A 14,459-nucleotide genomic window follows, 5' to 3' on the forward strand; every position below is an offset into this window, starting at 1 on the left:
AATCATAGATAGATATCAGGAAGGAAAGCAGGCTGATTAAGGCCTTGAAGCGCCCCACCCCTTTCCCAGTGTCCGATTTGTATTACCTTTTCTTTTTCCTTTTTTAAATAAAGGCAAGACAGGGACAGGATTAATGGACCCAAAAGAAAGAACACAAAAGATGTGATTAGCAGCATTTACCACCCAGTGGAATGAGGAAGTCATTCAGGATAGACTCAGATCACATTAGGATTTGAGCAGATTCTGTGAATCATATGGTCACAGAAAAATGTAACCAGACTACAATGAAAAAAGCATGCAAATAATTAAACTCTCCCATTTCTTCAGTTGGGTCAAAGTATCTACTTTTTATGAACACTTAAGATGCTTCCTTTTATATTAAGCAGAAACTGAACACTTTTAAAGATGGGGGTTTGTATGGTTGTACCGTCAGCAGTCTCCATCATGCTGGAGCGGCTCTGTCCACGACTCATGCCCCTGACCGCGGGGGGAAGGTCCACTCTGGATCCGCTCTCCTGTGGAGTGGAGGACGTCACATCTGGGGGCACGCTGTTTTCTGATTTAGGATGGAAAAAAGTGACATTTATGACGGGAAAACCACTCTGACAATGATGCACCATTGTGTCAGTAACATTTACCAATGCGTGTGTGTGCCAGCACGTCGGCTAACAGAGATGCAGCAGGCTGGGGCTGGGGCTGGGGTTGGCTCTTGGGCTCTCCATGGGAGAGGGTGGAGGAAGCAGATGAGGATGTGGAAGAACTTTGGACGGAGCGGTTGATCCAGTAGTCAGGGCTCTGCAGGCTTTGGGCAAGCACTGCACTGAGAGCTGCTTTTCTGCGCAGAGAGCCTTCATCCTCTGATGCAGAAGATGTGTCTAGAAGGACCATAACATTTTTATTTTTATTATTATTATTATTAGAAGGATTCTAAGTATGATTTGTTTTTTCTTCCATGTGTCAATGTGTAAAAAGCTTTTGAACTAGTGATAAAAGCACTGAATAAATTTGGTACATTTATTAGTTTGCACCTGTAAAATGACTTTCTTCTATAGCACACATTTTTTTTTAATTGTGCCTCAATTTTGTCAAACACTAACTCTTCTGAAACAAGTTTTCTTCAGCGTAGAAATGCCTTTTTTGATAAGCAAGCTGTGTGTGAATCTTATACAAACTATTTTAATGAGGCTTAATTTTATTTGCAGCAAATTCAATGACTTCCTTTAGGTGATGTAGGTCCCTTCAGGTCCAAATATTACTCAAAACCCCCATCTGCATCTTAAAATGGCTCACCTGGAGGAGTGCATGCATCCATGGGAGATTGGACAAAGGCTGAGCGGCGCTTAGTCGGCATGGGCGGTGCCATCTTTTCTTCTTTGTGCTTGGCCAGTGCTGCTTGCACAGCTTCAGTGTGGATGTCTACACACACAAACACCAAAACAAAAGAAACAAACTTGATTTAGTCATAGTGACTGGTGTTGACAGGTTTTGCTGAACTATTAATGGAAAAAAAAAAAGTGAAGACTCATCCCGACCAGGATGCAGATCTAACAGACTGAACTACAGCTAACTGATTTGGATATTTTGTATTTTTACCTAGCTAAAACCAAACACAATGGTAATGTTTAACCTTTTTGGGTCAAGGTGAGCCTTGTGATTAAAGAGGTGCTTGGATATAAGACCAACAAGACGTTCCCCATCTTCTATCTGGGAAATAATTGCAAAGTTGTGCAGATGGAAGATAACTATCTGGTTGAGGTTCTTCTTACAGCTGGCAGAAGCCCATAACAAGAAACTGGCTTACTTTAGACCCTCTGAGACATAACCAATGGTTAGATATAGTACAGGAAATATGTGTGTTAGAAAAAATGACTTACTGTTTAAGAATAAAAAAGGAAGATTTTGATAGAAAATAGAACAAATGGATTTGATTTATAAAGACACCAGCATTTAAAAGATAATGGATAGCATCACCTTATTTTTCTTGCATAATGACGAAAACGAATGTAAACTGAAAACTGTATACCCCTGTGTACACTATGACCTGATGCCATGCTTGTTGTTCTATGTTCATGTATATATGTGGAAAATACAACAAAAATCTAATGTAAAATAAAATAAAATGTGACTACAATGTGGATCGCCCTCTGTCTAAAGTAATGATGAAATACCATTTGTCACTTATTTTACTCCTTTAAACTTAGGGGTATTTCTAAGGTCTCAACAGAAATTGTTTCCCATTTACCTCTTCCATGCCTGAAAAATGCCAAATGTCTTTTGTTTGCCCCCGGTCCCATCCAAAAAAAAAAGGATCATCACAATGCAGATAAGTCTGAATTATCCTTTTTATTCTATCAAAATTTCAGCTTTGTTGCTGAACGCGCTTTTTGTATTGAGTCATAAAACGTGTACCTGATCTGTAGCGCTCATCCCTGGCCCCTCCACTGCGGTGAGCACGATGGTGTTTGGAGGGTGAGGAGGTGGAGGGGCCCGGGGCCTCAGGGCTCGGGTCTGCACTGTGGCTCGGTGAAAGCTGCACATCTGGGAGAGAGAGACTGGCATCTGCAGTGCAAAGAGAAACACAAAGAAATTAGATGATTGTGTGTATACAGTATATACACACACACACAAGTATATACATATATATACACACACACACACGACAAGATTCCACAAATAAAAGAAAAGCTTTGGGGAAAGTCTCACAGCTTTGTTATAAATTTCCAGAGATACCATCTAAATTTAGACCCTCTGCAAACCAAGGATGGAGTGAAATGAGGACATAAAATTGTCTGATTCAACCTGCACAGCAATAAAACTAGGTGAAACCAAAATTAGATTATTATTAATCTCTCTGTCCTCCCTCATCCATTAATTCGAGCCGGCGAGAGATTACAGAGGAAAGGAGGCAAGGGGACGGGTGAAGGGTATGTGTTTCCCTTTGAGACCAGAAGGCTGCCTGGTAACGGCACAGAAGAAAGCTTTTAAACAAAGTAATAAATGCTATTTTAAGGTCAAAATACAGAATTTGATGCATCAAATGAAACAAAAACCTAATTTACGTCCTTGCATGAACTTCAACATGAAAGTTGAACTCTAAACATCATTCAAATCAGAGTTATGTCAACTTCAAGGGATACTATATTCCTATCTAGTAGCTTTAATTTAAAATGAATAGTCCAGCTAGCACCAGCTATAAAATGTCTCAAAGTTAATAAATATACATTAGCTAGGTATATACAAAGGAAGTCATGAAGTTACTTTAACAATACACCAAAAGTAATCATCTTCTCTGGAGCTAAAGTATTTGTGAGGAAATACCACAGTTGCATCCTAAAAAATGAGTTAACATGGCAAGGCATAAATATTTAACAACTTTCAAAATGACATTCATTAACACACTGTGTCGCCTGAAATGGTCACACAGAAAATGTATGTATTTCTACTGTGTTACATGAGGATTTTAGGAGCAGTGCTCTTTTCAGAGGAATAGTACGGATTGTCAACACCGGATGGGATTTCTCGTTAGGCCAATAGATGGCGACAAAGAGTCATATATTCACATTAGAGAGTAAAAGTGAGTTGAAACAAACAAAACAACTCCAATGTAATTTCCTTAATAGAGGTGCACATTTGTCATATGGGAAAAAGTGGCAAGTAGAGTGAAATCTTTGCTGTAGGTACATATTACAGCACTGCTGACAGGAAAAGTGATACTGGGAAAGAAACAAAAATGCTGATTCCTAAAGAGCAGAGGAAGAAGGTGCTCTTACTTGGCAGATGGGGGATGTAGGAGGCCAGCAGCTTGGCTTTTTTCTTCTCGAAGCCCTTCTGGGTGATGTCGCCTAGGGGAGAAGACAGAAACACCACAACGTCAGGATTACCACACAAACACCAGGCAACAGTGCACGCACATTAACCAGATGAAGTACACAACACTCATCTGACACACACACACTCTCACACAGTTACTGCTTATACACTGGGCTTGAGTCAATAATAATCCTCTTTAAACTAAATCTACTGAGCTCCACATGTTAACAGCTAAGTCCATTTACAACAATGCGCAGAGATAAGGCTATTGTTTGGCCTTACATCAGCTGCAGCGAGCAAACATGATTAGTGCACTAAAAAAGAAACCTTCTGGCTATGAAACCCAAATATGATCCCGACAGTAGCTGATAGCTGTACTCGGCAAAACACAACAACAACACTGAAGGCCACCGAGAATGGGTTTGATAACAAGAGCAAAAGATAAAGGAAAGCCATGTGAACCAGTTTCAGATGGGAGTCGACCATTTATCTGCACAAGCCCCCCCCCCCCCCCCCCCCCCCCCCCCCCCCCCCCCACTTCAGCTCAAACCTTTTTTCCCACTGTCCAAGGAGCACCGCCCCCTTCCTCACTAGGCCTTGGACTGGCAGGCCTCCCACGCAGGCATGACAAAGTCCACTTTACAGGGACCCCAAAGCACACAATCTGTTTGAGCAGCAAACATGCACGCAAGACACACCCCACCCCGTTGATCAACTAGCACACACACCCCTTGTACACACAAACATTCCCAATGTAACAATCTTGCACACTCAGTATTTCCAGTTCTACTGTCTAGTGATAACACTGTTTGCTATGTCAAGTGCAAGTTGCCAGAGGTCTGCTCAGCTTCACCACTACCACACCTCCTCCTCTCTGACCACTGACAGGAAACAGACCTGAGGCCAAGTACGGGGTCGGGGTCTATGGTACCGTCGTTATACTAGGGGTTCAAGATATAATGATACATCATCATTCAGACACAGTAATCAATGATCAATACATACTTTTCAAATAATTATTTATTTTACACAAAATACTTTAGATGGATTTTTTATTGGATTAACTGATATTTTAAAAGTACTATAGTACTTTTTAGTTTATTATTTATCATAAAGAGTATATAATCTATCATTTAGAATAGCAATTTTTGGTTATTGCATATGTTACCAAGTCAAGTCAAAATCAGCTTTATTTTCAATTCCACTATACGTACAAGACATGTAGACTATATGAATTATAAGGACAGAACAACGACGACAACACAACAAGTGTTTACACGATATACATTGAGTGTGTTCAGATATGAAAATAAATATATGTATTTACATGTTGCAGATGACATAACAGTTTACAGATGTCCTCTGCTAGTTAAATAAAAGGTCAAATTTGTCTTCTGTGATTGCTATTGCTAAGTTTTTAAAAACTGCACGTCATCAGTTGCCACTGTGAAAAACAAAGAAATGATTTGAAGAAGTGCAACTTTCTTCATGCATCGATTTAAAAAAGAATCACAGTCAGTAATTGTAATTAGGGGTGGGAACCTCTGGGTGCCTCACAATACGATACGCGATACAAAGCTCACGATAACGATTATCTCACGATATGACGATACTGCGATTATCGATATATTGGTCAGAAATCATTCTACAATAATCTATGACATAACAAGTAAAAAAATACAATTTTTATTTTACATATCTGAAAGACAATAGATTGAAAAAGTGTCCTTTGAACAGTGACACTATTTTAGTGCAACATTTCTGTAAATAAGTGTCAACATACCAATGTAAACGAATAAGTATCGCCAATAGTGCTTTGTGTAAACAAAAAATAGGGTCTTTCTTACCAGTGGCACCAGTATAGTGCAATATTCCAGTAAACAAAATAGTGGTTCCTTCAACAAACAGTGACAAAATTTCTGTGAAGACGTACCTGCACATTTTAGTGAAAAAGCAGAAAAGGTTTTGAAAATAAATAAATAAATTTTAAAAAAATTTAAAAAAAAAAAATCGATACTTAGCAGGAGCATATCGATAATTGATAGTGCGGAAAAATACCGCGATATATATCGCCGTATCAAGATATTGTCACACTCCTATTTGTAATTGTGTCAAATCATGACGTGGATAAAGACTTCCCACCCTTATGTTCTACCAGTTATTCTTATTTTATTAGCATATTTATCTTCACGTAAATATTAAATATCAATAGCTCAAAATCATCAATGTTAAGCTAGTTGGAGTCTTTAAATCGACTGACACCACCAGCCCTCTTTTTTCAGCTCTCTTAAGTTCACTTAAACTACACCATGATTTGTTTCCCAGATAGTCCACTTTTGTTGCTGGTCAGGTCTGAATGCACAACCGGGCTAAAAAGAGCTGACTGTGGTCCGTTTGCATTAGTAGGCAAACTCTAGCTTCCTGCCTAGTGACTTATAGGGCAAACAGACAGACCTCTGCACTGCAGCATGATTCAACATAAAAGAGCAATGTGTAGATGTGGAGCAGTGAAGAGGAGCTGGCTTGTGTAGATGCTTTTAGGAACTACCTGGAATAACATGGTAAATCCACAGCTGGGGATTTTACCAGCACAGGGGAACAGAGATAAACGGAAATATAAAACTGTGACAACTGTACATAAAAGGTATGTGACTCACTGAGGCAAAGCAAGCAATAAACATGTTTTTGTTTTACTGGCTGAAAATCATGCCACTATACAACTGGAGTTACAGCACAAACGGGCAGCTTTTGTAACCAAAAGGGTTTTTGGGTCAGTGTGAAGCTCTTTGAAAAGCTGTTTAAATGCAAACCAAGCCAAACGATGGTGTTAAAATTTAATCAGCCTTTCTGTCCAAGGCACTGATCTAAACCAGCCTAAAAGTAAAAATGTGCGATGGGCAGGTGATCTGTCCAGAATGTAATCAGCCCTGCCCATAAGATCAATTCCAGTTGTAAGAGCGATTTATCTCATTTATCGTGTTCATTTTGAAATGCTGTTTCCTTGTTGGCGCACCAATATTCCTATTTGATCCAATTATAGCAAGCTTGAATTTTTGAATCTTTAAATGGGGTGGATTGTTTTAAATACTAAAGCTTCTGCTTTTGAAAACACCACCATTTTGGATTAGGATGCAAGGGTCAAATGTACTTTAGTGAGCCAGAGCCAATCAAATGAATTGAAAAGAGCTACAGCATATCAAGGTTTGGTTATTATGGATGGAGGAGTCTAACATTGAGTGTAAATTTCTCACTTAGAGTGTTTACTCTGGTTTGCGCTAACCATCTGAAAGTATGCATGAAATAACAGGAATCTATAAATGTAAATTGCTCTAAGAGTGAATGGATATTAGCAGTTGTTGGTTTATTTGTGTTTGGCAGCATTTTCAGCGTATACCCCAGCGTAGTCCCTGTTGAGAACCGTACATTGGCACCAGCAGACCCTCACTTTTTCAGAGGATGAATGAATGAATACAAATGAATGAAAAAAAAATCCTGCCAATGTTTTATTACCATTGACCCCCAAATGTAACAAAAGTTGATAAACACATGGTGCAGTCACTGGTGGAAGCGGAAAAAAAACAAAAAAAAAAAACAGTCCAGTATCAATGCTTAAAAGAAACAATGGAAAGAAAAATCTAAACAAAGCTCAACAAGCGGATTGGTTGGAGGTTGGAGGGATGAAAAAGTTTGACTCTGATCGAGTGTACTGTGACTTAAAGCTTTCTCACAGTCTAGTCACCATCCCTTTGGCAGGTTTTGGCTGGATAAACAACAAGGGAAGCGCACCTTAGGACTGACTATATAGATTAGCAGGATGGGCTCAGTTTGAGTCCTGCAGTCTTTCATTTCTGATCTGCAGGAAACACTGGGGGTTTCACAACAACAGTGCAGCTGTGAGAAAGGGTTGGGTAGAGAGGAACATTCACAAACTCAGCAGAACAAAGTCAGCTAGACAGAGTAAGGAGACAGTGCCAGTGCCACAGAGCCAAGGGCTTTCATTCATAAATTAAAAATAAAGAAAGAAAAATTAAAAATTAAATCAGCATTGAGCTCAGAGTCCATGCTCGGGGACAAAAACTAGTCTTACAAACAACAGAAATTCTGCTCCATGTGGAACTTATATTCCCCATCGCTGAGGCTTGCAAAGGAATTGTTTATGTGCAGACAGAAAAGCCCAGCAATCAGAAACTAATTGATTGCAGTGGGCGAGAGCATCATTATTGTTAGAGACAGAGTTATGTCAAGCACAGTCCTTGTGCATGAGTGGTGGTGGATAGGGAGCAAGGGAGGGAGGGGATGGAAAGATGGAAAGTAGGCAGTCATTAGCACAAACACAGAAGAGCCTGTGCTAGTTTGGGGGGCATAACAACAGACACAAGCACACTCCGAGAATGACAGTGAGGGGCACCGGGTGGAAAGAAAGCTGTGACAGCTGATCCAAAACAGTGGACGAGCTGTGGTTCTTCGAGCATGAATGTGGCATTTGGAGTGTGAGCAAAACAGTACAGTAACTGTGAGAGTCTGCGTGAAAACAGAGGTCAGGGGACAGGATATGAACGTTACTCCACCCAGTGTGTGCGCTGCCAAAATCATTTCCCTGAGTGTCTAGTGAAGGAGGAATGTGCTGATTGGAAAACACCAAACTAAGAGAAAGCAGCAACTGGCTGGCAGAACTAGCTACTTGGCCAGAAACTCCCCTTGGATGTGTGTGTATATGTGCGTGTACGAGCGTGTACACAGCTGGTCCAGGTTAAAGGGTGCTTAAGTGCAAATAAAAATAAATGTGAAGTGAGCCTGGAGCAGAGGGGAGTTACAGGACACCTCTGTGAAATCTGCCAGTATGTCAAAAGATGAATGTGTGTTTTTGAGAGAGGATCTGCTCAGCATCAGCATGAAGGGTTAGAAATGCACAACTTCAGTGTACGTCGTCTTGTCATTAAAATCCAGACCTTTCTTCTTGTACTGTAGTCGGTTTGGGTCTAGATGTCAATGACTGTCTGATTGCTCCTTTTAAGTTCGTCTGTGGACCTCTGACTTCAGGAGCATGAAATGTGCCTGATCCTACCATAACTGGCAGTGCAGGAGTCAAAGTGGAGATAAAAAACAGATACACACAAAGGATATGCCTATCTACATTCCAACATTTATGATTCAGATCAAATATCTAGAGCACATCAGCTTTAATCTTGTGATGTCATGAAGCACATTACGTGATCTGCTGATCAGCTATGCAACATCTGCAGACTGTGCATTTCCCACTAAAATTGGTAAAAGTCAATAACACGTTTTAGACATCATCACGGCATGTTATAACAATCTCTGGGTGATATAAATGTCAACTTTAGACAAAATTTTAAAATGACCTAACGTCACTTCATTTAGAGCTCTGTTAAACACATTAGTGCAGAAGTGTCAAACTCATTTTAGTTTGGGGGCTAAATATGGAGCATGGGATGCACCGAAATGAAAATTATTGGCCGAAAAACGAAACACCGAAAGAAACCATGCCAATTATTAGTACCATTGCATATATGGCAATGCAGATTCATGCAAATACACTTCTCACTTCCAACTCTTCCTACTTCCTTATCTAGCCAAAACTATGGAGGAGTATCCTGTTTACACATTTCTTCCCCCGAGCTGTAAGGTTCCGCAATGATGAAACAAATTAGTCATGCTCCCTGTTTTAGTATTAATCCTCTGACTTTTCAGACATGCAAAACAGCAACAGCAGAAACAGCGCCATTTAAGAAACATGCTCTTCCAGGCCACTAGCCAACATGGTGTCTCTAGAAGAAGAGGCTTCTCTTTTATACATTTTAATTGATTCATCCCTAATAGAAGATTCAGATTTGTATATTTGTGTCATTTAATGAGGGTACTAAATCATCAAAGGTTTATGTTGCCTTAATAAATAGCACAGTGGAAATTAGGTTTGTCCCCCTTTATGTAGGGGATTCAATCCCTGTTTATGTATCTAGAAGTGCAGCCCAGACTTAAGACCCTCCGTTTGACACTCGTGTGTTTAGACCCCCCAAGACGAGACGAGTGTAATTAGTGAAGGCAGATTAGCAAGTGACATCATCGTCATCGAAAATCTCCTCTGACCTCGGTTTGTCGGTTCATCTCTCTGCAAGCAAATAACAACCACATCTGACAATTTACCCTGTCCCGTTTGTAATTGTAATCTGTGCATGTGCCCATTTGCTCTACGTGATGGGTCCCGGACTCATTTGTGATAAAGAGTTGTCCCAAAGACTTTAAATGGAAGTAAAAATAAGAGCATCAACATAATTTGCTGCTTTTAACACAACAGCAGTGATAACAAAAACACTCAGAAGAGAGTGCAAACCTGCACAAATCACCAAATATCCTCTTTGCCAGATATTGGCTGTTATCTGGATCAGTAATCCTAATCATGGTACCTTATCATCCACACTTCAAAGGCTTGGAAGAGATTTCTATCCCCAATAATTACAATACACTATGTCCAAATCTATAAGAGCCCCAATCTTTTAGACAAATCACTATGAAATGCAAAATCCGGATGCGATCGGGACAAAACTCACTGGGGTAATGAGGAACTAGTCTGAGTCAAATTACATAAAGATTGTTCAATTGCAAAAACGAGATGTGAATTTTTGCCAAAGAGGAGTAATTTTTTTTACTGATCCCGAATAAGAATATTAATCAGGATCCTCTTCGAAATGTATTGGAATCCTTAATGGCGTAAGGTCTATATTTAGATACAATTTTGTCATGATCCATCAATACTTTTGACCTAATCCTGCTAACAGACAAACAAACAAAACAGACAAATAAATAAAATTGAATTTGGGATAAAGCAAGTAAATAGTCTTTTACTTATCAGAAAAGTTAGCAAAAATCAGTGCCAACATTCAGAGCTACACGGACTGAATGTGAAGAGTCTGTACAGTCTGCTTAATGTTCTAACCAACTATGATAACCAGTGTTTCCTAGGCAGCCATTTAGACAAAAAGTCTGTCTCTGTCTCCCAGTTCTGCAGCATGTTTGGGTCCAGAAGATCACCGGCTAGTCTAGGTAACTCTTCTTCTGCAGGTCAGTGTAGCTTGTGATGCCGGGACCGCAATAAGTTCTCTGTGCTGCGATGCTGCAAACACAAGGGCAAATATTTTTGTCTCTCCTTCATGTCATATTTAGGTTTTGGAGAAAATTATGTATGCAGGAACCGTCCACCGTCTAATGTTGTCAATCCACAACACACTGTCTTTCTCAGCCATCAGCAAACATAATGTACTGTAATTTACTTCCTTTCTATGTACAGGCGCGCTCACAGAGCAAGTCTAGTAAGAATCCCATGTTTATCACAAGTGACCCCTGATGTCATCGGCCCCCAGATTTTTACCTACACTTAGATTATTCAACAGAGGTAACAACCTGGATTACACCAATACATGACAAAAAATTCAGCACAATTTATCGTTAGAGCATAGCCATCGCAATGTACGTGTGTGCAATAGTCACATTGTGGGATCCTACAATATTTTTGCACAAACACTGCACACATTTGTCCAGTGCAAGCAGCTGTCATACAGACCATCATTCCTGGTGGGATGACTGAACTGGCACAGCCACTGGACATGTCTGTAAACAAAATGTTTAAAAAAAAAAAAAGCTTTCAGAGTTGTGGGGAAAAAGAGTGAGGTACTCAGAGCTTTACTAACAAAGGACAGATGCAGAGATCAGTGCAGGTTAATTGTCCCAAGATGGCAGTAACAGAGCATAACAAAGTGCAATTCGAGTCATTCAGTGAAAATTCCTGCATTTTTCATATCGCAATATACAGTATCCCAGGATTAAAAAATTGCAAAGTCAGTTTTTCCACTATCGTGCAACCCTATTCAGAGTTCCCTGTATTTAAATTCTCTCCTAATACGTAATCTGGGATTACATGATTCTAAACAGATTATGGAGATTTGTTAAAAGCATACATGACAAAAAATGCCAGACCTAATCATAGGATCCAATTCTACATTGCAAGACTGCCATCAATGTGTCCATGCTCGGGATGCAAGCAAAGTGTGTCTCTATGTTTAATTTATACATATAAAAACACAACATTTTTAGGTTTTAGGAGTTTACCAATTTGGAGTCACAAAGAAAGCATTTAGAAAAATGAAAGCAGCCAGGTTTTGCCATGTAGGTACAGGTACAGACAAAAACACAGGGCTGTTAAAAACTATTGCCAGCCGCAAGATCTTATTAAGTCTGACTTAACACACAGAAAAACAATGGAGAGACTGTGGTGGTAATGAGAGTAAATAGGAGTGAGCAGGAAATGCAAATGAATGAGTCTGACACCAGTGTCATGTAATGACAGCTGGTCAGATCTAAAGAGCTGATTTCTAACAAGCAACACAGCTGCCATCAAATTTTGTATACTCTAATTCTGTTTCTACAATTCATCTCTCTCTCTCGCTCGCTCTCTCTCGCATTTGTTAAATTTAATCTCTCTCATGAGTAAGACAATTTTACACATTTTACAATTTTTAGTAATACAATTATTTTGAAATCAATAAGACATACAGTTGTTGTATTCAAGCCCATGATGACGTGAGTGATGTATGACCTAAACTTACTCAGAGTGAAAAATTCTATTTTGAGTGATTTATTTCCGAGTTGCAAGATATATAAAATTGAAAATGCATGATGTAGTATTTGTGTGTAATAGTATTTTGTTAAAATAACCATGTTACAATTACTCAACCTCTCGGACAGTTTTTATAACCTATGTTTGGCCCTTCAGGAATGCCTTTAAATTTCAAGTTTAAAATGTATTAATACCAGGCCATTTCACAAATGAATTTGATGCCCTTTGGTTGATAAACTAAACCTTGGTGATCACTGAACTTTCCAGCAAGACAATGACCCAGAGCACACCTCAAAGTCACCCAAAGCTTGGTTGAGAGAATCCTGGAATATCCTGAAGTGGTCTTCTCAAGTTCTCAGTCACCAGATTTAAATCCATTTGAAAATCTTTGCTGGGATTTAAACAAAGCAGTCGCAGCATGGAACTAATCAAACATCACTGAACTTGAGGCTTTTGCATGTGACGAATGGGCAAAGACTGTGTAGGAAATCAAAAAGGCAACCTGTTGACAGTGTACCTCACATTCTGGACTAAGTACTCTAGGAAAGGCTTTGGTGCACAAAGAAAAACAGGGGTGCAACGGTGAATGCACTGAGTATAAACACCAATGTGCTCCTTTGGAGTGCGCGCAGTCCACGAACGGAGCCAGGCATAACGAGGCCTTCACTGAGTGCTTGCTCGCATTGAGGGCAGCAGTAAAAAAGAATAGAGCGTACACGCTCATCAGAACCAGCATGGAGGGACCAGAACTGATGGACTATGATGCCAGGCCAGATGCTAAGCTGTGGTTCTCCCAGAGCAGTGGTCTGCAACCTGCGGCTATGGGGCCTAAAGTGACCCTTTGACTCTTTTGAAATGGCTCCCTATAGCTTTAAAAAAAAACTATTGAAATGAAGTTATTTTTTACAGAGGCTATTAATGATTAATGACAAATAAAATCAAGATAGAACAATTTGTTAACCTAGAAATAAATCACATTATGCAATGACTCAACGACCTTCCTACTTCATCTCCTGCAACATCTACAGACCATTAACTTTTCTTGCACCTCTGGCTAACCTTAAGTTTTAAATCTCTGGTAAGATAATTAAACCAATAAAAACAATATTCTGGAAGAAAATAGAGATTTTAATTGTGTGGGAACAGATTTATTTAACCGCCAATGTGCTGGTTAAAAATGCATGCTTTATGTGTGGCAAGAAATGAGCAATTAGCATGTGTTGACCACATGATCATGCATCATCAAATGTTTCCTTCTAGAGTAAAGGTTGCAGACCCCTGACCAGGGGAAGAGTGTTAGGAGACCCCACTATAATGGACCCTCTGAATTTAATTCCATGGGTTGAAGCAATGCAGACGCTAAGTTGGTTATGCTACTGTTAAGTTAATTCAAGTACAGCCTTTCTGCAAAACTAATTACCTCAAAATATTCTTTATATACTACAGGACAAACAAAAACCTAAAATAAACAAACAGTGATACTAACATGGTTTTGATTAGAATGCAACAAATAGCAACACACGTAAAGTTCAAAGCTGCATTTTATATTGTACTCATTTGCACAAAACCTTAAAATGCAAACTCAAGATTAAGAATGAAGTTATATCTATGTTTGCCAAACAATAGTAAGTCAAACTGAGACTCAAAGTCTTCCTTTAGCGCAAGTGTTTACCAGAAAGTGAGAGTGTTATAAAAAGCCAGAAGTTAGAATACATAACTAAGTGGCACTGCCACCACAATACGGAGGTATGACAAACAGGAAATTACACATCTGAGAAACACAAAATAGCAAAGGGTAAAGCGCCACTAACTCTTGACAACTTAAAAAAAACAAAAACAATACCGCAGAAGCAAGTACTGTATAAAAGAACACAGCAACAATCTGTCCTGCCCTCTTCCTTGAATCAAGTGTCTAATCATTTCAGACCATCCTGTACTGGATGTAAACAACACTTCAGCATAAATCATTTGAATGTCCTACTATGAAATAATAAAAATCTGGCGGTCAATGAACTCC

General features: G+C 39.4%; 1 protein-coding gene across 4 annotated transcripts in view; it reads right to left on the reverse strand.

Annotated features, from left to right (window-relative positions):
* dip2ba (disco-interacting protein 2 homolog Ba) overlaps window positions 1–14,459 on the reverse strand; it is a 69,009-nt gene that overhangs the window by 30,105 nt on the left and 24,445 nt on the right. For 2 of the 4 annotated variants that reach the window (XM_028452004.1, XM_028452006.1), the window contains exons 2-7: window positions 3,771–3,842; window positions 2,410–2,559; window positions 1,291–1,416; window positions 639–875; window positions 428–556; window positions 87–98 (exon numbers count right to left, since the gene is read on the reverse strand). In XM_028452004.1, coding sequence (XP_028307805.1) covers window positions 87–98; window positions 428–556; window positions 639–875; window positions 1,291–1,416; window positions 2,410–2,559; window positions 3,771–3,842 — 726 coding nt within the window. The remainder of the gene's footprint in view (window positions 1–86; window positions 99–427; window positions 557–638; window positions 876–1,290; window positions 1,417–2,409; window positions 2,560–3,770; window positions 3,843–14,459) is intronic. The other 2 variants (XM_028452007.1, XM_028452005.1) reach the window with 1 other exon arrangement.

The sequence above is a fragment of the Gouania willdenowi genome, chromosome 7, assembly GCF_900634775.1.
Source record: "Gouania willdenowi chromosome 7, fGouWil2.1, whole genome shotgun sequence".
NCBI lineage: Eukaryota > Metazoa > Chordata > Actinopteri > Blenniiformes > Gobiesocidae > Gouania > Gouania willdenowi.